Below are 25,503 nucleotides of genomic sequence, written 5' to 3'. Positions count from 1 at the left end.
GAAATGACTGAATTCTGATAGAGTATCTTCACAATCCTTGAACCAATTATACCTACAGTAAGAAGGTTGATAGATAAAACACGTATTGATAAAGTTGCCAATACATACCTAAGAATGATTTAACATGGTTGGAATGTCAGCCATTAGGTATCGAGTTGAACAGTTCAGTAATGAATATATTTGTTTAAAAGTGACAATTCTGAAGCCATCTTTCGCTGCAAAACTGTTACATGAATTATAAAATACTCGTCTTATATACGCCATACCGAATCATCAAAGTCTTTAACAAGTGTTTATCCGTAGAGTGAATCTGTAAAATTTTGAAATTAAATCAAATAACGTAGCCTGGAAATCACATGAATACTGAAGAAATATGTATACGGTTTGCGTATTACATGTGTCATATGCTCTATATTATATTTTAAGACAAATTGATTTAAATGATATTTCAAGTGTCAAGATCTTAAATTCAAAATGACTATGAAATTCCAGCATAACAATTACAAGTGTGTTCAAATATACGATACCTGTATAATATCAGACTGATCATACAATTAAATGCAATGTATCTCATTAGCATTCATCTTTGAATCGCATATAGGCAGATTTGATTTTTAATTTAGATTACTCGGCTTTCAATAGACGGCGGTATCTCAGTATTGAGACTCTGTAGGCGAAATTCGTACATATACATACTCTCTTTCTGAAAATAAATCAAAGTAGTTTATCTGGGAAATATTAAAATGCCTCAGCATTGTCTGTTACAAAAACTATACGCAATCAATGGGAATAATACTGGCTATTTAAATATGTAAAACAATTCCATAGACCATCCGTTACATCCGCCTTAAGTCAATACAAAATCAATTAAATTGTTATACACCATGCGTCGTAATTTTCAATTAACCTTTAAAGCTGCTTTTGTATAAAATGACAATGCTGTTATTTAACGCTTTGTGAAACACATCATATCTGATCGTAAATGGCGAAGTTCAAGGCTTTGTATTGTTCATATTCATGTAGAAAATTGATATTAGAGCTGTCTTGTTAACAATTTAGGAGTAAACACTTTCCATACATTCAATAGTTGATAGAGTAAAAATGGGGCTATTTTGTTAAATGTTTATTCAAAATCGAAAGATAACTATTAAAATTCTTTTAACCAGTCATGCCTCTCATCACTCAAAGATTCCAAAGAAATATGCAAACGAAACAGTATTTATTAAAACAAACATGTTATAAAATAAATCTTTATTGCAAAGTTTGGTACACGAAATTATCATTAAAATCTATTAAAATGTACATGAAATTGTATGATAATAATTCATTTCGTATGAGAATTTGCTATAAACATCATGTAAGCAGTGGCAACATCTTATATATAAAAGAAATCGTTCGTAATGTATTCAATAAAAATGACTTCTTTTTAAGCCTTGAAGTCAGGTTTCGCTTTATGTCTAAAATCACCTGTTTGCACTTTTCATAATCAAAAGGAGCAATGTGTTGATAAAATAATCAAAAGTCGTATGAAAATAGTTTCTTTCCAAAAAAATAATCAATATCAAAGAGAGCAAACTATGACGTAAAGAGATTTTCACACTCATGGCAAGACGGTTGCATCGGATGTTTACGAAAGATGAAATTTAGTAAACGTTTTGGTCCAGGCATGGAACATTTGACAAACTTGTTTTGACTTGGCCTAACATCAAAACTGGGGGGCTCTATTGGTAGTCCTGGGGTCTTGTGCAGGCGGATTTGACTCAATAATCCAACCAGGAGCTCATCAACGTGGTGATTTAGAGCGGCGGATGTTTCACAGTATTTTGAGTTGTACTGTTTAGCGACCGATCTTCCCTCTGAAATATAAAATATCAAAATGTATTTATAAAGAGCGTTTTCAACCATATTTTTAAACGTAAACAGGCCAAGTGCAGCTGATTTAACTCGTTCAAACAAATAAAACAGGACATAGTAAATGGCTACAGTAGCCTTCCGTCCCAATGAACTCTAGTTTACATACAGAAGGTTTACAAACTGGATTTACACAATTCACAAAATCGTTTTCAGCCATTCTATGTTCGATTTTGTGAAAACTAAACATTTTGCTTACCTTGAAATCAACTTCTTTGATTTTTCTTCGCTGAACTTCATCATTAAATATTTACAAAGTTACATTGTTATTATCATGGAAGTACATTCCATATCAAAGAAAGCCTTAGAGAATCGAAAATACTTCATACGGTTTGATTATACCATATTAATTCACAGCAAATACCATAACTAATGGCATAAGGCAAGTTACTAAAAAGAGGAACATTGAAAGAAATGTATTTATCGATAAAATAAATATTTCAGGAAGACCAGGTATTAATAATGGCTGATCGTGGAGTGTAAGATCGATATAGATAGTGTATTCAATTGTAAGTATCAATCAAACAATATCTGGATGGTTTATTGATAACGATGCATTCCTTTGTTACTATGAAATATTTGTTCAGCATCAACACAATCATTATGATGCAACATACACGGTTTAAAAGCCATAACTAATGTCATTTTTCTCCTTATCACTTGTGCTCTGTATCAAAAAGACACAGGTAAATGTATGTGACAGAATGTAATGACAGAATAATGGCAATGTGCAAAATAAACATTTCATATGAGAAAAACAGTAATTACCTTCTCTAGTGACCTTACGTTTTCTTACAAGGTCGATCTTGTTGGCGATGAGAATGGTAGGTTTGTCTTTAATGTCAAGTTGATGGCGAACGTGGTACAAAATGTCAACAGCCTCCTGATAACTCGCCCGGTCTGTGATCGAATATACCACTGCAAAGGCGTCAACAGATCGAATGGGGAACTCCTGCAAATGAAAGTTAGTGAGTATGTGTATTTTTATCTCCTAACCTCTCTGCTATGAAAAGAATTTGGCTTGCATGAAGAAAAATGTACCATGAACGATGTTAACGGTGTGTTGAGTTATAGACCAATACTATTGCAATCGTCTTGTGTGGGTATATATTTGGCATTTTGTGAGGAACATCTTTACATTCATTCTAAAGTTTCTAACTGTATCGCGGTTATATAACAATGTTTCCCGTTAGTGCATTTTTGGAATATATGTGTGTAAAAGATATCGTTTTAAATGCTTTTCACGACTTATTCATCTTGCAAGATGATTTGGTGTTTACATTGTGAATGCAATGCGTGTAAATACACGATTTGTTTTAATAAAATTGGATGGTTAGATATTGAAAATAGAGTAAGGCAACTAAGACTAAGACTTACGTATACAATTGTGAACAATAAAGTCCGTCCTTTATGCATAGTAATTTCCCCATCAAGATGTCAGGCATACTTAAGCATAAAACTAGAGGCTCATTTTGTTATATTTATTGCTTCAGGTAAATAGTTTACCAGTTCGACTTTTTATGATAAAGCTATTCTTGATTTGAACAATCTGTATAAAAAACAAAAACAAAAACAACAAACAGAAACATATTTGGATTTAAGAATGGATTAAAAGATGACCCCAAACTGTACACGGAAATCAAAGAATGCTAAGGTTTCATATTTGTTTTACTATAAGTTACTACTTGCTGTCTATTTCTTATATTTACATGGAATCACATTTTAACTTTAAAATTTTAAAAGGATATATTGGAAATAAGTTTTGAAACTTTATGGACTATGTAAATATTTCTTCCATTTTCATTGTAACGATAATTTATGACAATATGTTTCTTTAATGATATTTTTATTCAATCAATCATAAATAACTAAACATTCATAAATGTTGAATTTAAATTGTACTTTTGTTTTTATAAATATTTTAATATCATAATATTAATATTTTTAACATGATATTTATATTGTACAAATAATATGGAATGAAATACAATATTTTATCTTTAGGAGGAATGGATGAGCATTGTCAGAAACACAGATAAGCTGTGGTCAGAGTTTACTACAATATTATTTAGACGGCAAACAGGAACACGACTTCTTCTCTAGTTTTTAAATGAGAACCGCGCTTTTTTTACCTTACCTTCGAATCCAGGGCTCTGTCAACAATTTTTAGTGTTGACTCTTCTGAGTTTAGCAGCACCGTCACGTGACGATCGGTTTCGTCGTCATCTGAAGCAAAAACATTTTTGAGAATAGGAAACAATACTATCAACATAAACTTGTCATCACTTCGTAAGAGTAGTTTCAATGAATACTGACTTCATGTCATTTATCTACACAAGTGCAACTGTATTCCCTTTGTATTGTTTATGTCATTTCCAAATTCACAAAACAAAAAAAGGATAAAGACTTAAATCTGTGATGTATGTTTTCATTAGTTAAACGAGACAAGTAAATAAAGAATGATGTTTATGAGAATGTTAGTTTGAAAACCATACAAGAAATGCCATGACCTTTGAAATGAAGACGAAAAACTTGGAAACATTCTCTATTGGCATGCACATTCAACTACTAATCATATCATATTGCAATATATTGCAGTTGCGTCAATTGTCAACCATAGCAAAGCGTGTTTTGTTTGTGGTTGGTTTTTCGTTTTACAAGCAAATTGAACTGTTTAATATTAGCTTTTGTAATTTACTACAACATGTTTAATATTTTACTATTATAAGGTTCTATCATTAATACTCACGTTTAGTCCGTGATACCTAGTAATTATAAGTGAACCTTTTTTTGCGAAGAGGTAACATAAAGATAAATTTTCTCCGGCATTGATATTTGCCTTTTATTAAAAAAATAAAAAAAACGTAGTTGTGTACTAAAACAAGGTATGTCAATCCCAAAATATATGACAAAAAACAAGGAAAGTCACTGGAGTGATTATGCCAGTCTGAACCGAATTTTATTTCCATCCTTTCCATTTTGTATACCATCAGTTGTCCGCCTACCTTCCTTAGGGCTAATTGTTTGCGCTATGTTAGGAATCTCAGTCCTTGATTATTGTTTATCTTTTGTCTGTGATTCCTAGGAATCGCATAGGGTTTGGTAGAAACAACATAACTGTGCAAAGCTAAGTTACAGGTGAATGCAAATAGTAGATAGGGGTTAACATTTACAACTTTGTTTTGTTTCTGTCCAACTAAAACATTTCTACACGTTGCCAATCATTATCCTATTACAAAGTATTTTTGTAAGCAAGATACTTGGCATTTCTCATCTTGTCTCAAATTGGTGATCTAAAAATAATGGGTTTTACACAGTGTCTGCTAATGATAAGCAAGAGCTAGTTAAGTTTTTAGATTGACCTTACTTTGCAACTATTTAAGGCACACATATGCATGTATTGTAAAATTTTGACTTGACTATGATAAAACTATGAGACATAGCGAATAAGTATTATGACAACCCATTAGACAGGTTAACATCACATATATAGATAAATACACATCATTATGTTTATAATGAGTGCGACCAATAATTATCTTTAAAGTCTACATCAATACGAGTTAATATATTAAGTATGCTGAATATAATTACTACAGGTTTTTAATGTGTCTTCCAATTGTGTGAATTTCCCCCGTAGTGATGAATAAATTACAAAATATAAGACGTGATTACATTATCCGATATGTAATAAATGAAATCATAAATAATTATAAATATATTCAAGTGATAACATGCCCGTACGCCTTCAGAAGCAGGTGATCATATGCTAATAGGTCCTCCGAATACATGTGCTATTGTGCTTACACGCCCACAGACTACAGGTGCTAATGCTAGAAATTATTTTTTCATGATGATATTTATAAACATCGTGATAACGCTAAAATGACATGTATTTGTATATTAGAGTTGCTACATTTCCAAATATGTGAATATCAAAGCTGATTACCACAACGAGAACAAAGTAGTAGCTTTAAACGTTGAAATGTTCGTATGTTTTACACAAATCATTGGTCATGATAATTGTATTTAATAGCAAGAATTACAGTTTCATCAAGCAATTGTCAGATTGTTTGATACATTTGTCACGACAAACTACTATGATAGAAAGGTTGCAAAATACGAGGTGTACGTAAATACACATACTGTTAAACTTTGCAAATGAATTTGGCATTTCTTTATAAACGTGTACTTGAAGACGCAGATGTCCCTTGTACAATCGTGCACTTGTAATTAACACATACCTGTATGATGTACGGCACAAACAGAAGTCTACACATACACGTTCCAGTAAAGGTACACCAAGTTTCTCTAATAACTATCTTTCGAATGGACACGTCGAAAAATCATATCTATAGTCCATCTTCTATTTCAATGTCAATTTTCAACGCTTTAATATCATATATTAATGAATATAACGATAATAACATTCATAATTTGACTATGATTTATGATTTGTTTGTTATTTTAAGAATATGTTAACGCAATTCATGTCTTGCATGCAAATATTTGCAAACGCTTCCATCATACGAATTATGATTTATTTTAATACTGTTTAAAAGATAAATAAACGCACTTACACATTCCATTCATCAAAGTACTACCTTTTTAAAATAAGATTATTCTTACGCAGCGTTATATTTGCCTAAAAGCACATAAAGAGGGATTTTCAGCGTTATAGTGTGTTTGTCAAATGGAATGATAAAAGGGAAAATGCTTGCTATTGAAAGCTTGATCGATGTTGTATTTAAATTTAAATCCCGCTGCGAATAAGAGGGCATAGGAGACAACTTATTGTTCAGTTGTAGATTTTAACAAACTAAATATATCTGCATATGCTTAATATAAACGTACGTAAAAATGGTAAAATCAGGTTAGAACTATCAATTACTTTCTTACCGTTCTCTGTTTCAAATGCAATGAACTCCGATGTCATAAACTGATTGGTCAAAGATGTTTTTCCAACACCTTTGTCCCCAACCATGGCAACTTTATGAATAATTGTATCCACTGAAGATCCCGTACTGTCCACAGTTCCACTGTCACGGGATTGCGTGCTGTTAATTCGTTGCCTGCTGTTGTTGTGTGATCTAGCTTCCCCATGCTCGCTATGCATTGCACTCACGGTTGAGTTTATACTCTTAGAGCTTCGTTTAAAAGAGTCCCCTCTGTTCACAATGCCCCCCTTCGATGTAGTTTTAAATGACCGCACTCTTCGTAATGGCTGTTGGTCAGACGTTTCGTTTTGTTTATGAATATTGTCGAAAGATACGGAGAGAAAGTTCGCAGAAGGTGATGGTAAACTGCTTCGTCTTGGTCGGTCAGTGTCAATATTTAACAATTGTGGTCGGGGTCGGTTACGGAATGAGCATGAACGTTCATGGTGAGCTGATGGGTTTAAACCTGAATGGCAATGATCTCCATGTTGAGAGTCTCGCAGTAACATTCGTCTTTGAAAAAGTTGGTTTTTATCTGCAACTGTTGGCTCCTCGAGATCTGTTTTGGCGTCATTTGTAACCTCATGACGTATTTTAGGCACACTGAGTTTCCGCTCAATTTCATCTTGCTCCATTATTACTTTCTTTGTCATTCCTGTGAGCAATGAACGTCAATTCACAGCATCGTTTAGATTAAAGGAATCACTATGAACCTCGCCATTTTAACTATGAAACTTTTCATTATAGTTTGCACACTGTATAGGTTTCGTTAATAAATCCACGATGATTTCATTCATTAAAGCTTCCTCAAATGTATATTTATCAAGAACATCGCCATCTTATGTCTTTAGAAACAATAACAATCTATACCTGATATTTCTAAGATCAATTCTTTAACTAAAAGTCTCTCCGATTGAAGCTTCGTTGAAACAGCGTCACACAGATGTTATACCACCAGAGATCCGCCTGTAATGAATGAATGCTCTACAGCTCAATGGAGATCACGTGGTTTCCGCGACTAGTCAGTCAGACTTAGCGCGCAATAATATTGCATGTTGTATCGCTTTTGTACTCAGTTCTCGAGGAGCATGTGTTTGTTGTATTAGAAATGACATATGCTGATGGGTGTATTATAGCCATTTCGTAGTGGTTTTTTTTCTGTTCGTTTAAAACTTGTATAAATCAGAGTGTCAGCCAGAGTGTAAGTAGTGTACGTTGGCGTGCGAAGTTATATGTTTAATTTGTTGTATGTTTGTATGGCCTTGATAGTTGTAAACAAAATCTTGGGTTAAATTCAGGGTTCGTTCCTGTAGGTCCCATTGTAGTTTTAAAGACATGTTGAACACAGACAACATCTACTTGAACCTTTTCTATATTTGCAATTTATGACACATTACACAACTTGAGACAGCACTAAAAATACAAAAACTAAAGCTTAAGGGTGCAAACATGTCCTTATTTGTATCGATGAGTATTGAGAGTACATTTCCCTGCCATAATGACTCCAAAGGCATTTAAATATTAGGTTGCTTAACATGAGGCGGTCCAAATCGAACACCAGCAAAACACGCATCGCAATAAGTTTCTGGTAAAAACACAATTTATTCTAAATGATTTCATATTCTAGGCAACGTCTGAATCACACAGTCAAGAACACATGTAATCCTTTCCGTAGAGCAATAAATGTCTACTAATATTGTACTCTTTTGTTAACAGACCGATTCATAACCAATTACCAATAGCGTGGCGTACTAATACTCAGGTACAGATCATATATTTTCCAAGCCAAGTGTAGTCATAGTTAGTCATGGGAAACTTTTCATTTTTCAGTTCAGCTGAATCATTGTATGTTATAATTCTGATGGTATTTCTCATAGGTATTATTTCTGCAAGATAATCTTTTCATTGCTATTGTTCACTGTTAGCAATAGATTTCTTTCAAGATCACAGTTATCGAATCAGTGATTGTTAACGCAAACCTTGACATTTTAAAACATCATATCAGTGCAATACTCATTACGCTGCGAATCTCACGCATTAAAATTGTTCCAAACATGTTTTTTTTTAAATAGATATTGACCTGATTACCACGACATGGCTTTATGTCAATTAAATGGACAATGAAAAGTGCAACGCAGTTATTTATAATTGTGTTCATTCAATTTTACTTCTAAACCCGTAAGCTATTTTATATCTGTACTTGTTGTGTGACGATGCCTAATCTTGATACAAAAACACCCAAAGCTAAAAAATGTATTGGCCTAGCGAAAGCTACGGCTTCAATGCCGATTCGTTTATTTTCCTAATAAGTTCAGTACCTTTTAAGTCCTTCTATACGACCCTAAGGTACTATCTTTAAAAGAAAGCTCAACAAAAGCAATAATTTTGGATTTTAGGATGTTTGGAATTGTATTTTGGGTCGGTGAATGACTGTATATGACAGAACAATGTAAAACAAAACTTTTTCAACAAAAGTATTCCGACGTTTCAACCGTATTGATAGTAGTTAAACAGATCAGATATTCAGTTGTTATTTGATGGGAATGGAAAGCTCGAATCTGGAATAATATTTTTCTGTAACCTTTCTCTCGAACACAAAAATGATGTATGCAAAAATTCAATTTCGGCGAAACATCCTATTCGGACATTTAGTTCTGTGAGGCGACATAGCATTTTATGGCCGCACCAAACTGATCTTTCGTTTGACGGATTAACTGCAATGATTACCAATGAACAGAGACTGCTTGCGTCTAGATGCAAAAATGTGCGAGAAGTGAACTACATCTGCGATCTATGAACGCTCTTATCCAGAGACGGCTGTTTTCCAGCCCTCAAAATGCACGATGAGGGTCTAACCCCTGAGATCTATGAACATTCTTGGCTAGAGATAGATTGCTTCTAGCTCTCACAATGCGCGTTATGGTAACTAATATTTATATGAAAAACTGCAGAAACAAATCCAGTAGTCGAAAGTGTAAACATAAACCCCATTTTATGGCACAGTGTCAACGCCAATGACATAGAACACAAAATCAAATAATCACAAACCAGGAACAACAACACAAAACTCGACAAACAACACACTACGTACTATATAAAATATAAAACTAGGGGTGTTCATCAAGGATTGTTAAGTACCGCCTTGAAACGGTCAGTGAAATGTAAATTTACTTTGGATTTAATCAAGTTTCTGTGCACAACCTCTTATCCAAACTATCCCAAATAAAGTAAAAACGTAAATGGTAAATCGTATCAAAGTATGTATTAATTTAAAGAAACTTAAGAATAAAACAAATAATAATAAACCAATTAGTTAACCCCATGTACGTCAATGATAAGGGATTCAGACTCTATCTGCAGACGAAGGAATACAACTCAAAGTACCTAATTCAAAAACATTTCAAAGATATGATGCATTAATTGTTTAAAACGATAAGAAAATCCCACACAGTCTGCCTTAGCAATAAAAGGTTTAAAACTGTGTGATCATAGTATCATAATGAAAAGCATCATTGTAATAACTCTGGAAACAAACAAAGGAAGCATTAGAAGAAAACATTATTAAAATTAAAATACAATATATATGTGCTAAAACTTTCTTTTAATGATAACTCCGAGTATTTTTTAAAAAAGTGAGTTTATACGCTGAAACATTCCGAGTGAACCAAACGAAATGATAAAAAAACAACCCTTTTTTCGGTTTTATAGATAACACGAATCTGCAGATTTTTAATTAAATCAAAAGACTAAATGCGTTGTTATGTAATGACACCATATTCAACTTTATATTTTTTATAGAATGAATTCTCAAAGTATTGCGATCAATGAACATTTTTGGCTGGAGACTGATTGATTCTAGCCGCAATTTTTCATGATAAGGGAACTACCCCTGCGAAAAATAAAAACTCTCAACCAGTGACCCTGGGACATACGAACACTCTCAACCAGTGACTGCTCGCTTCTAGCCCTAACAATGGGTGATAAGGAATCTTCCCCTTGGTCATACGAACACTCTCAGTCAGGGACTGCTTGCTTCTAGCCCTATCAATGCGTGATAAGGAACCATCCCCTGGGACATACGAACACTCTCAACCAGGGACTGCTTGCTTCTAGCCCTATCAATGGATGATAAGGAACCTTCCCCTGGGACATACAAACACTTTCAGTCAGGGACTGCTTGCTTCTAGCCCTATCAATACGTGATAAGGAACCATCCCCCGAGACATACGAACACTCTCAACCAGCGACTGCTTGCTTCTAGCCCTAGCAATGCGTGATAAGGAACATTCTCCTGAGACCTACAAACACCCTTAACCAGTGACTGCTTGGTTCTAGCCCTAACAATGTGTGATAAGGAACCTTCCCCTGGGACATACGAACACTATCAACCAGTGACTGCTTGCTTCTAGCCCTATCAATGCGTGATAAGGAACCTTCCCCTGGGACATACGAACACTCAACTAATGACTGGTTGCTTCTAGCCCTAGCAATGCGTGATCAGATCTATAAAGGCTTTCAGTCACGAACGTCTTGTTTCTAGTCCTAACAATGCGCGATCAGAGTCTTACCCCTGTTATTTATGAACACATGACCAGGGACTGCTTGCTTTAAGACTTAAAATGAGCAATAAGTGACCTTCTCCTGCAATCCATGAACGCTCTCAGCAAAGTACGGCTTTTGCTTCTAGCCCAAACAATGCCGGATATGCGAACTACAACTTCGATCTATGTACATCGCTGGACTGCGACTTCTTGCTTTTAACCGCAATTATACGCGGTGAGGGAACCACCCCTGCGAGCTATGAAAACTTTCAGCTAGGGACTGCTTGCTTATTGCCCTTATAATGCCCTATATGGGAACTACCCTGCGATCCATAAAAGAACTCTTGGGTAAAAAGTGATTACGTCTTGCCGCTATTATGCGCTTTTAGGGAACTACCACTGCGATCAATGAACACTTTCAAGAAAGGACTGATTGTTTCTAGCCACATAAATGCCATTAACAGGACATTTTGCTTCAGAACCGGACTGAGGTAGTGAGATGAAATAACAAAAGTATGGAGCATCAAGCAATGCTATAAATTGTTTTTGCCAGAATTTCGCCGGTGCAGTATTAAACGGTTTCATGATGCATACAAAGAGATAAATGTAGTTTATGAAAAAAGGTATTCACATTTCAAAGCAAGTATCCCATACAAGGAACGAAAAATCAAATTAAGGGTAAAAAGGGTAGCACCTAAAATAGTATTGAAAGTACGCCAAACTGGTCAAGTTGTATAAAATATTTAGGACAAATTATGTTATTTTCTTCGAGTTGATTTATTTTTATGTTTTCAAATATAGTAAAATATAAATAGTGACCAATTTCAGAACTCTTTAGTTATATCTTAATAGCATGTTGATTTTAGCAGACAAGTATTAAAATTCCAGCATTAATCGTCCTAATGTGTCAAAAAATTCGTTTCGTTTGTATAAACTGTCTGTAGGAGAAAACGTGTTGACTGTTTCTAGATTGTTACCACGTTTATTAAAATTATAACCTCGTATAGACCCTGCTAATTTTGTTGCATCTTTCACCCTAAGGCAATGACATACATATGTGTATGTTGCAATTTATATGTTAAAAAGCAAAAAGTTATTCGAAGCGAGCGAAAGTGACAGTGTAATAACAATTCATAAAATATACTGGAAATCACTTATATTCGTGGGCTTGAAATTTCGTGGTTTTTCGAAAAGACTAATTTCGTGGGTCTCGCAGTTTATGGCACTTCAATGGAACAATTTGTCAATTAATGTAGATACCCATGTGAATTTGTGTTTGATCGGTAATTAAGGGTCATAAATAGCGATGCACCAACATCAAGGATATAAAATAGTGAAGCCATTGAATGTCAATTAATTATTTTCGCAAACTTTGAAAACACATGAAAGGATGTTTATTGAATATCGATTTTCAATATTTGATCAAAGAAACAAAATTAAGTGGAGACGGTCAAACACACGAGGTTAATAATCAACGAGTTTTAAAGTTGCCGCATCAGGTTGATAATCAGCTTGTTTTAATATTCCGACAATGCTATAAAACATACTGAATTATTATAGGAGTTATAATAATTGACTTTAATTCATTATCTTTTAGGTTAAGTTATATATAATATAGGAAATATATATGTTAAAGGTAAAACAGTGATTTAGGTACTTACTATATATGTTGTATACTGTAACCATTTACATTCGTGCATATACATCTGTACGCTTAACATCAGCAGTATGATTTCAGAACTAAAGACCAACTTTTTGTTTGGCTTTTGAATTCGTGGATAAGCCAACCCACCAAATACACGACAAGTAATGTCCCACAAATATTTATGATTTCACAGTTACCGGCTGAACAGTTAAATGTTTAAACTCAGTCTGACCACAGTGTGTTACTATAATCCAGTGCCCAACATATGCTTAGGCATAACCGTTTTGTGAGACTCAAGCAACAAAGCTGAATTCTAAAATTTATTGGCAATAATAAATAATGCAACATACTCATTTAAACATAGCATTGCATTTATCTTAAGTTATATGCTGATACCTGTATCTATTCCTTTTGGGGAAATTTACATTGAGAATGAAATTCAGGAATAAATAATTGTAAGAATATATTATTATAGCATAGTATACCAATTAACGACGTATCATGTAAAAGGGGTATGAAAATAAAATCCTTTTGAAAAAAAAAATCAACAAAAATCTTCGAATGGCGTTTACCTTAAAAGACACATAACCAATATTTAATAGAAAGACATACTTAGAATCAAAGTGCTTGATTGGCTTCTTCCCAGACTTTGGAAAACACAACATAATCTTACAAAAAAATATTCAATATAGTGCGTCATGTAACGCAAACAAAGCGGATTAAAAACAATAATCACTATGTAGGCTGCAACGCAATATCATGTTTAACGTTTACAATCTCATTCCAATTACCAGTAATGCATCTTAATAGCGTCATTATCAACACTTTATTATGCAAATGTCGGAAATTATACAAAGTGTTTGACAGCTGAACATTTAGTCTGGTTTAACGAAGGCTTTTAATGGCAATGTTTGCTCACATCTTGCATATAATACCTTTACTCTGGTGCTACCATTTGTAAATGTACTTGTTCATTCGAAGGCTTTCGGTTGAAGGTTATAAGCAAGGTGGAAGTAATTCAAGTATTACATTTATGTTTTACAAGTTGGCCTTGTTATCCATAGTCACACATTTCACACATCTGTATTTCTAAGCAAGTATATTCATTCCTATCGGTATAAGATATCAGAATAAATCATTGTAAGTAAAACAAGCAATGATTGAGCAATGATTGGGTATCATAAAGTACTTTACAGCGAGAACAGCAACTGCACTTGCGTCTCTTACTTATTTTTTTCTTAAGTAAAATATAGAATTACAACTTTAAATATCCATTTTACTAATTTCACTTGTTTAAACATTTCATTTATTAAATAGTTGTTAGATAGTTTGCAGTTATTAAAAAAAATCCTTTTTAACAGCGATATAAATACGATATTTTTACTTCCGGTGAAGCATGTGAAGCAAGTGAAGCATGTGTTTCATGTTTCATGTGTGAAACATGTACAGCAAGTAATGTTTTGTTGTTATGTTTGATCTGAATCAGTGTAATGCACACCGCCTTGCTTGCCTCAATTAAAAACCTAGCCTCTCAATATCTTCTAGAAATTTAACATGTTATTTGTTATTATTTCTCGGTTCTCAATCTTTTGGCTTTTGCTTCAGACCACAGCTGCTTGTGAGAGTACATTTACCAGTTTAAGTTTTTTTAATTAAATATGATATCGCACCGGGATATGTAGTGGTTAAGGAAATAAGGCGGTTAATGGGAACGGGAAAGACCACAAAATCTTTAAAAGCTTTTTGATTGAAACAAAATTAAAGCGCACCAACGGATGCACCGGCAGCAGCTTATAACTGCGAATGAGTTATCCCGAAACCTCAGAAGGTTGTATGTTGTTGTTTTTTCTCTAGAAATTTCATTTCTTTATAATTGAACGCATGCGTAGCGTCTAAAAACATATATGTATACTTTCTCTACATTGTAAATGTATTCACCCTATTCTGCTGTGCATGCTATGTATTTATATTCACAAAAATCTCAAAATTGTATGGTTCGCAACTACATATGGTTTTCATGGTTACATATTACGTCATGTTTAAATAGAATAACAACAGTGAGCCACGAAACTCAAGACCATATAAGGCATACACAATTTGTTTTTATTGACTTAAAGCATTTTTCACGAAAGTAGAAAGTAGTTTTATTCCGGATTATTTAAGATAAGCAGGCCTTGTATGTTTGCATGCAGAACTTTTATGTGTTTAAGGTAATGTTTGACAATGACAATAACAAGACAATGTGGCTGTCCGTTGTCTTAAAATATCAAACTTACTTTAAATCGGTATGGCATCCAAGTAATATTGTGAATTTGTCGTCTAGATGTCTAACCAACAGGCATATATGTTAAGTACACGCAACTAATACCACGTTAACATTTGCAATCAAGAGTATTCCGAATAGTCTATAGAAATAGAGTAAGGACAATTATCAAATTGGATTTTGCCAAACTCCCGCGGGAGACCTAATATCCAATTGGATGCGAACAGATGAGATCTGTTTTAATAAAACATTCCTTACTTTTTAAAAATGAAATTGGAATCACACTGAACAAATCTATATTTACCATGCAAATTTACAATGTGCTTGATTTGCATTTTATGTTTCAAATATTAAAAAACAAATGAAAAATACCGGATTGGTATGAAATGTTTAGTAACAAACATGTCTACCATTAAATATTGCCAAGTGTATAAGATGACGTGTCACACACCGTAACACTTTTTATGTATTGCCATATGTTTGCCTTTTCACCTCAAGCAGATATCAACGCTAGTCTGTTTCTGTCTGGAACAAAACTCTTCGATTATTAATTCCAGACGTACATGGGCTTGTCCGTATTGTAACTTTCAAAATGCGTAATAGGTTTCATTGAATGACCGTTACCAAATTTAGGCATGGTCAAGAATGAAAACGTTCGCATCGAAATGCCAACAAAAGTGCGAACGCTACCACAACACCTCGACTGAATTGTATAAAATGTCCTCAATTTATCCAGCAAATGTAGGCGTGCGTTTAAACTGGTAACCCGAATACTCGAACCATTTTGATTGAACGTTTGCCTCATATACAGTCAGTGTCCCAGGATGATGGGTGAACGTTTGCCTCATATACAGTCAGTGTCCCAGGATGATGGGTGAACGTTTGCCTCATATACAGTCAGTGTCCCAGGATGATGGGTGAACATTTGCCTCATATACAGTCAGTGTCCCAGGATGATGGGTGATCGTGTAAAATATATTGGCAAACTGATATATGAGAATAAATGCCGGAGGTTACAGCTCTGTAGTTCGTCACAGTTTCGAGAAGATGGCAATTTTCTTTCACTTGGAAAATTATATTGGAAAATACATCAATACCTTAATATAATTTCTCCCAATTCTATAAGGCCAACATATTGTGCCCGCTTGATCTATTGTTTCATTGACGTTTAGTTAATATTATTTAAACTAAACGATAATGCAGTATAACTAAATGTTTGAAATAAAACAAAGATAACTGTAATCTTTCGACAACTATAACAAGTATTGATTATTAACCAAAGATATACGTATGTCTCTGAAGTAGTCTAACATTATAAATGAGTGATTTCGGATAATCTTTGTGCCCCGGGGGTTCCGTTCAAGCACTGGAGGAGGGAGAAGCGAAGGACGTCTACCGTATAAACGAGACTAACTTCAACATCTGGGCTGTCCTTTGATATATCAAGTTTCCTCATCTTAAGATGCCTTCTGCTCTTCAGAATTCGAATATTTTCCGGTTTAAGACATTTTATCTGGTGTGTGACTTTGAAAATTCTGTTTGGAAACGGCCATATTGACATACCTAGTTTGAACCGTCAGTGACTGCAAAAGTTGTTGATCCGGTTGTAATATAAGAGAAAACCTCAGTATTTGTAGATGTTCGCCTTTTCTAAGGTATAAAGACCCAAATGGGCATCATTTCAAACTACGATCAGTTTGATAAATTCTTACTGTATATCAGTTCCTGGATAAGAGGAATTTACTGTCAAAGAATAAATTTATTTAAAAACTTGAATTACCCTTACCCTATTTCAGAACTATTTATAAAAACGACATTACCCGAGAGACATGGAAAAACCTTGATTTCATTTTTCTTTCAACATTTTGTTAATAATTTGGAATCGGAAAAGCAAAAATATATTTGCTTTTAGAAATAATACATATAAATTATTTTTTATCCATTACATCATCAACAAATATAATCAAACTGAGTGTACTCAAATAGCCTGGTATTACATTTTTACGTACTGTTTTTTACAAAATTTACAAGTTCTAGAAAAGAATTAATCACCCTGTTCTTTACTGATAATAATAATAATATTTTGGGAACATTATGACAAAGAATCAAAGTGTTTTACCGTCTCGTTTGAAATGTTACACCATCTAATTCAGCCGTCCCTGCAAGTAATAAAATTTTCTAAGAAGCTAATATTGATGTGTAAAAATGTAATACAATCATGTAGATCACTTTTAATGAAAATAAACTATTAATTTCTGTGAAAAAATGTAAACTTATGAAAAAAAAGAAGAAAGTTTATGCTTCTGGATGGCTTCGAACATCTACGTTGAAACCCTCAAAATATCAGTAGTCTTATGCTTATCAACATAGGCTAAAGCATTAAAACTAAAGTGTTTGGATTGGAGTTTTTCATTAGGAGTGTGCTACTTTTAAATCCTTATTGTATTCATGAAAGTCACTGTTTTCATACAGTGAATAATTTATTATCAAAACAAAAAATTGCTTGTGTAAAGTGGAATTTGTGACTTGCCTTTAAGGTTGAATGCAGCTTAAGGCAATGCTTGTCCTTATACTGAGTACTTCCTCTCCTGTTTCATTTCATTCAATATTTACGAGTTTATTTGCTCATTGTGTTGAGCGAGTTGTTTTACATTAATATTTTAGATGATGGAATTAAACGACGAAAATGAACGTTTAAATGAACATGAAGTCAAATTATATCATACCAAGCTATATCAGACGTTTCAACAAAATTTAGTGCGCTTTTAAAGTATTTATTGCTTTGTTATACAATGATTTGCAAAAGACTGTGTAGGAAATTAATATGCTATATGAATTTCACTAGTAAAAAAAATATTTTCTGCTTATTGTTATTTTTCTGTAAATGATACCACGAAAATAACGTAAACATTATACGATCCGACCTTCGGATTAGTTACCACAGATCAAGAAACATGTCCAAATTGAATCATAAACATATATTTAGTATTAAGCTTAAAGTGTGGCATTTCATCTTTCACCGTGTTTCGACGGGAAAAGCCTACGCATGTGCACTGTGACGTAATTCCCTGCGTTTAGCTTGGTTTTATATGTTAATGAGAAGGATTCGTATAATGTTTGCTTAAACGATGCTTAGTTAATCGTGAAGAAGTTTTGACGGCCGAGGTAAGAACTTAAAAAAAAATGACTTACGTCTACAAATTATTGTAATTGTTTTATGGTAACCGTCTCTGCAGCATTATTTTACACGAACGCACGAGGAGAAATGTGTACAATGTAAAATCTTAATTTCCTTTCTAAATATTATTATTTCAATCTTTTAATATCCGACAACAAAGTCTGCTTTCAGTGCGCTTCCATAGTATACCAACATCAAAAGAAATATGAATTCGTTCGTTAGGATATATGCATCAATGCAATCATTTGTAAATCAAATTAACATTGCAAATCTAAGGCATAGCCATAAGTAAACGAATGGGTCAAGTACCGCACAAAAATTAGAAAAAGGGGAACATGATCACAATAGCCTTATGTAAAGACTGGTACAGAACTTAACAGAAATTATAATCAGTTGAGAAACACGTCAAATGAACATTTGCATGTAGCATATGCTGAAACACTAAGCATACAGTGTCTTCTCACGATGGACAGCGGTCAAATACGAAGACTACGGCATTAGTAACTGTATAAAGACCGCGCTCGTTTTTGTTTGTTTGGCTAAACAAGGATAGCTACAACCTACAAGCTACAAGTTATGCAACATGTGGCAGATTATCAAACAGGGATTCATATATTATAGCAACATTTTATTCACGATTAACAATTTCAGTAATGGTAACACCGTCGTCAAAAGAAGTTAAAGTTGGCAAGTGAAGCTAGAAATGCGAGTTTGAGGGCAAATCAAAACAGAGCACAGGTTTCTTCCCACTTATACTAAAAAGTGTCTACACACAAAGCCAAATTTTAAAACAAAGTATATAAGCCAACGCACAAAAGAATTAAGGAAAATAGCATACACAACAAAATCTCATTATATGTATTTATAACATTGCTGTATTAATGCAGGATCATTCTGTTATACCAGGCAATATTTATAGAAATTACAAAATTATTAAAAATATCATACATGTATGTTTAAACGCTATCAAATTGAAGCCTACTCTTGAACTTAACACCAAGACGCCTGGTCAACAGGCCAAAGTGGCATTTACACCCGACGAACTTGACAAAAATGGATAATTTGATGCAGAAGACACGGCGTTTGAAAAGTTGCATACAAGGTCCACGTAAATATTGAAATAAAGCATGAAATAGGTTACATTAAACTTTTTGTTTACATAAGTTGGTTATATACACTTATAACATACGGAGGGAATATAGCAAATGTTGGGCAATATGTTGTTGTCGTTCTTGAAAAGCATTGCTCCAAGCTATTTGAAAGATATTACAGTAAAGAATGTATTAGTGCCCCCTCTCTCAAATAGCACGACCTTACTCTTCTTAACATTTACTTTTAAATACCACAGCTTTCGATTTAGTTGTCAATCATTTTACCTTGTTAAAAGCAAACAAAACGTCTACACCTGCAAATAATAAACGTAGAGAGTAACATTTTTCTAGAGAACATTGATACTTAACGAAGCAGGCAAACGTACACAATAAAAGCATCAGCTGTATTAAGCTGATTATAGAACTATGTTTATTATCGTTTAACAGTATTACCTAACAATCCTTGATAACACACCTAGATATTTTTATATAGTATGTACGAACTGTGTTATTTGTTGAGTGTTGTGCTGTTGTTCCATGTTTCTTGTTTGTGATTATTTGTTTTTGTGTTCTATGTCTCTGGCGATTATCATGTGCCATAAAACGGGATTTATGTTTAATGTTTGTCTACTGAACTTGTTTCCGTAGTTTTCATATAAATAATGAAGTAATTAAAAGGTCATTTATTTTGTAGTCAATAACAAGCGGTGACGGGTACAAGGCATTTTTCCGCTCACATCGTATACGCAGATTACGACTGATGCTAACATACTTCATACAACAATAATTGTTTGAATATTAAAATGAATGTAACAGTTTCATAAATATAAGTACTGTTAAACACAGTCCTGTTTCCTGACTTAACAAGGCTTTAGTCACAGTAATGCAACCAATCCACGTATTTTTCATAGCACACGTGTTGTATTTTTTTTGTATCTCTCATCAACATGTTTATCTCCTGAGGTTGACATTATACTGTAAATAAGTCTTGTTTACGTAGTTTTGTAAGTGTATTACCAAATAGAGTATTTACAAATAGTTTGCATAGTGGTAAGACTAAGACAGATACGTATAAATACAATGGAGGTGGTTTATGTTTGGTCTGTATGTTTGTCAATAATTGTCAATCAACTACTATTTCTAACTTCTCTTCTGCTTCGTTACAAAAATGTGTAATAACTATTTATTTCCCAATACTTATTCCATCTTTAATTAACATTTTGTGGAAAAAAAACACACCAGAAATTATCTTTAGACTTGTACCTTCGATTTAAAACCAAATTTTGAATTGAGTGAATTTTATTTAACGTACAGCATATGTCATAAGATATATACAATATGTTAACACTATCTAAATGATTATTTTCCTTAAACATTACATATTCCTAGTTTTAGTTGTTGAGAGTCAACATAGAAATAACACAATTTGTTTTACCAGGTGTCGCCTAAATAATCTAAACGATTATTTGACAGAATCATATGTTGTTTCTAATCAATATTTGTATTATCAAAGTATTCAAATAACCAAAAGCATTCCGTAATTTGCCAAAGTTGAGTATAACGATGCACATACGACGTGGCACAAATATCATATGTAAAGACCACTTAGACCAATCATATACATATATTTAGTATTAAGCTTAAAGTGTGGCATTTCATCTTTCACCGTGTTTCGACGGGAAAAGCCTACGCATGTGCACTGTGACGTAATTCCCTGCGTTTAGCTTGTTTTATATGTTAATGAGAAGGATTCGTATAATGTTTGCTTAAACGATGCTTAGTTAATTGTGAAGAAGCTTTGACGGCCGAGGTAAGAACTTATGACTTACGTCTACAAATTATTATTATTGTTTTATGGTAACCGTCTCTGCAGCATTATTTTACACGAACGCACGCGGAGAAATGTGTTCAATGTAAAATCTTAATATCCTTTCTAAATATTATTATTTCAATCTTTTAATATCCGACAACAAAGTCTGCTTTCAGTGCGCTTCCATAGTATACCAACATCAAAAGAAATATGTATTCGTTCGTTAGGATATATGCATTAATGCAATCACTTGTAAATCAAATTAACATTGCAAATCTAAGGCATAGCTATAAGTAAACGAATGGGTCAAGTACCGGACAAAATTTAGAAAAAGGGGAACATGATCACAATAGCCTTATGTAAAGACTGGTACAGAACTTAACAGAAATTATAATCAATTGAGAAACACGTCAAATAAACATTTGCATGTAGCATATGCTGAAACACTAGCATACAGTGTCTTCTCACAATGGACAGCGGTCAAATACGAATACTACGGCATTAGTTACTGTATAAAGACCGCGCTCGTTTTTGTTTGTTTGGCTAAACAAGGATAGCTACAATCTACAAGCTACAAGTTATGCAACATGTGGCAGATTATCAAATAGGGATTCATATATTAAAGCAACATATTATTCACGATTAACAATTTCAGTAATGGTAACACTGTCGTTAAAAGAAGTTAGTGTTGGCAAGTGAAGCTTGAAATGCGAGTTTGAGGGCAAATCAAAACAGAGCACAGGTTTCTTCCCACTTATACTAAAAAGTGTCTACACACAAAGCCAAATTTTAAAACAAAGACAAAATATAAAAGTCAACGCACAAAAGAATTAAGGAAAATAGCATACACAACACAATCTTATTATATGTATTTATAACTGCTGTATTAATGCAGGATCATTCTGTTATACCAGGCAATATTTATAGAAATTACAAAATTATTAAAAATATCATACATGTATGTTTAAACGCTATCTAATTGAAGCCTACTCTTGAACTTAACACCAAGACGCCTGGTCAACAGGCCAAAGTGGCATTTACACCCGACGAACTTGACAAAATTGGATAATTTGATGCAGAAGACATAGAGCTAATGTATTGTAATTTTACAAGAATAATACACGGCGTTTGAAAAGTTGCATACAAGGTCCACGTAAATATTGAAATAAAGCATGAAATAGGTTACATTAAACGTTTTGTTTACATTAGTTGGTTATATACACTTATAACATACGGAGGGAATATAGCAAATGTTGGGCAATATGTTGTTGTCGTTCTTAAAATGCATTGCTAAAAGCTATTTGAAAGATTTTACAGTAAAGAATGTATTATTGACCCCTCTCTCAAATAGAAAGACCTTACTCTTCTTAACATTTACTTTTAAATACCACAACTTCGATTTAGTTGTCAATCATTTTACCTTGTAAAAAGCAAGCAAAACGTCTACACATGCAAATAATAAACGTAGAGAGTAACATTTTTCTAGAGAACATTGATACTTAACGAAACAGGCAAACGTACACAATAAAAGCATCAACTGTATTAAGCTGATTATAGAACTATGTTTATGATCGTTTAACAGTATTACCTAACAATCCTTGATAACACACCTAGATACTTTTATACGAACTGTGTTATTTGTTGAGTGTTGTGCTGTTGTTCCATGTTTCTTGTTTGTGATTATTTGTTTTTGTGTTCTATGTCTCTGGCGATTACCCTGTGGCATAAAACGGGGTTTATGTTTAATGTTTGACTACTGAGCTTGTTTCTGTAGTTTTTCTTATAAATAATGAAGTAATTAACAGGTCATTTATTTTGTAGTCAATAACAAGCGGTGACAGGTACAAGGCATTTTTCCGCTCACATCGTATACGCAGATTACGACTGATGCTAGCATACATCATACAACAATAATTGTTTGAATATTAAAATGAATGTAACAGTTTCATAAATATAAGTACTGTTAAACACCGTCCTGTTTCCTGACTTTACAAGGCTTTAGTCACAGTAATGCAACCACTCCACATATTTTTCATAGCACACGTGTTGTTTTCTTTTTGTATCTCTCATCAACATGTTTATCTCCTGAGGTTGACATTATACTGTAAATAAGTCTTGTTTACGTAGTTTTGTAAGTGTATTACCAAATAGAGTATTTACAAATAGTTTGCATAGTGGTAAGACTAAGACAGATACGTATAAATACAATGGAGGTGGTTTATGTTTGGTCTGTATGTTTGTCAATATTTGTCAATCAACTACTATTTCTAACTTCTCGTCTGCTTCGTTACAAAAATGTGTAATAACTATTTATTTCCCAATACTTATTCCATCTTTAATTGACATTTTGTGGAAAAAAAACACACCAGAAATTATCTTTAGAATTGTACCTTCGATTTAAAACCAAATTTTGAATTGAGTGAATTTTATTTAACGTACAGCATATGTCATAAGATATATACAATATGTTAAAATAATCTAAACGATTATTTGACAGAATCATATTTTGTTTCTAATCAATATTTGTATTATCAAAGTATTCAAATAACCAAACGCATTCCGTAATTTGCCAAAGTTGAGTATAACGATGCACATACGACGTGGCACAAATATCATATGTAAAGACCACTTAGACCAGTGTTTCAAACAAAGGCTGGAACTGAATATTTCTGATGTGTTTTTCTTTTCATTTAAGCATTGATATAACATACTAAGCAGTGCAGAATGGCGTATATATTTGAATGCAAAAGCGTTTATAAAATCGTCTTGCAGCTTAAGAATGTTAGCCTGACAAGAGTCTTAAATGAGACACAACTCATTTTTTTAGCATTCAAAGATATTTAAAAATGGCAGATTTGTTATAAACTAAGCCAAGAATTGTATCATTTGTTTCTTTTTCTTTTACACGTATATGAGATCTATACGTTTATAGGGAATTGATATTTAGGGAAATATAGATGTTATGTGTATGTTATTTAGTATAAAAATAGAAATATAGATGCTTTTTTGTAATTCAGTGTAATAAATTAATGCTTTTACTATTAAATTATGTATACAAATATAGATGCTATTATAATGTAATTAAATATTATATTAAATTACTCAAACTCGTGATTCTTTGCATAATAACAATGTAATTGTTGTTATGTCGTAGTGTTGTGCTAAGACAAATATGAACAAATATGTTCTAACATCTTAAGCTTGTTGTCATGGCGGTCCAAACAGCAAAGTAGGTATGTTCCCTTTAAAAGTATGTTCCTTATATGAAAGGTTTATTCCTGATTAAAAATATAAAATATAGTTTCAGTTTTGTTCGACATTCAACGTTCGCAATTTTATGTCTGTGATATCTTAGATTAAATATGTCAAATGATTACAGACATTTAAGAAGTCATCTGCCAAATACTTAAAGCTGCACTCTCACAGATTGAACGTTTTGACAACTTTTTTTATTTTTTGTCTTTGATCTAGCAAATTTTTGCGAAAATCCATGCAAACCAGTTATATAAGACTGCTGACAAAAAATCGATCGCATATTTTTATATCTAAGCTCATAATCGATGTTTAATGCATTTTTCTTAAACCGTTAAGCCTAAGTCACACATTCAGGATTTTTACTGCCGTCCTTGATAGGACCATTCCCGATTAAAATGTGTCAAAAGTCGGATCAAGATCCTGTGATTCGTGGCTGGAAATTCAAACTTTTATTAAAATTTGTAAAAACATTTATTTAATCAACATATTGTTCAGGAGGCGTCCTGATACAGCCGTTTCCAGCAGAATTCGTCCCGATTATCCCGTTCTCAATCCGATTTTGATCCGATTTGTATCTTTGTCATGGTAAAAAACGACCGAATCTGTCACGACATAGTCACGATTGTAATCCGACTAAACAAAATCGGCTGTGTTTCCCGAATGTTACGGGACGCACCTTACTGTCGGGAGTGCTTGGCCAACCTCTCCGGACCATTCCCGATCCGTAGGACTCTGTTACGAACATATACGACTGCGTTCAGACAATGATAGGACATTCCAGATCATTGAGAATAGTAATCCGACTTTTTCGCTTTTCGTGTCGTAGCGTCTGATCTCAAACGGGAGCCATAATTGGCACTGTGTGAACGCTG

At 33.3% G+C, this 25,503-nt stretch overlaps 1 protein-coding gene across 1 annotated transcript; it reads right to left on the bottom strand.

The window, feature by feature from the left end:
- Window positions 1–1,251: 1,251 nt before the first annotated feature.
- LOC128243487 (GTP-binding protein REM 1-like) lies at window positions 1,252–7,809 on the bottom strand. The gene is made up of 4 exons (XM_052961279.1): window positions 6,811–7,809; window positions 4,049–4,137; window positions 2,680–2,863; window positions 1,252–1,856 (listed from the first exon to the last, which is right to left on the bottom strand). The coding sequence occupies exons 1-4, from the start codon at window positions 7,499–7,501 to the stop codon at window positions 1,576–1,578; spliced, it is 1,245 nt and encodes a 414-aa protein (XP_052817239.1). The 5' UTR covers window positions 7,502–7,809; the 3' UTR covers window positions 1,252–1,575.
- Between the last annotated feature and the right edge of the window lie 17,694 nt (window positions 7,810–25,503).

The sequence above is a fragment of the Mya arenaria genome, chromosome 8 (genome assembly GCF_026914265.1).
Source record: "Mya arenaria isolate MELC-2E11 chromosome 8, ASM2691426v1".
NCBI classification, from domain to species: Eukaryota; Metazoa; Mollusca; class Bivalvia; order Myida; family Myidae; genus Mya; species Mya arenaria.
This window is presented reverse-complemented; position numbering and strand designations above follow the sequence as displayed.

Coding starts and splice junctions, on each gene's coding strand:
- LOC128243487 (XM_052961279.1), bottom strand. CDS start 7,501: ATGACAAAGAAAGTAATAATGGAGCAAGATGAAATTGAGCGGAAACTC. Junction 4,138..6,810: donor TGCATTTGAAACAGAGAACG/GTAAGAAAGTAA, acceptor TTTTTGCTTCAG/ATGACGACGAAACCGATCGT. Junction 1,857..2,679: donor ACGTAAGGTCACTAGAGAAG/GTAATTACTGTT, acceptor TTTATATTTCAG/AGGGAAGATCGGTCGCTAAA.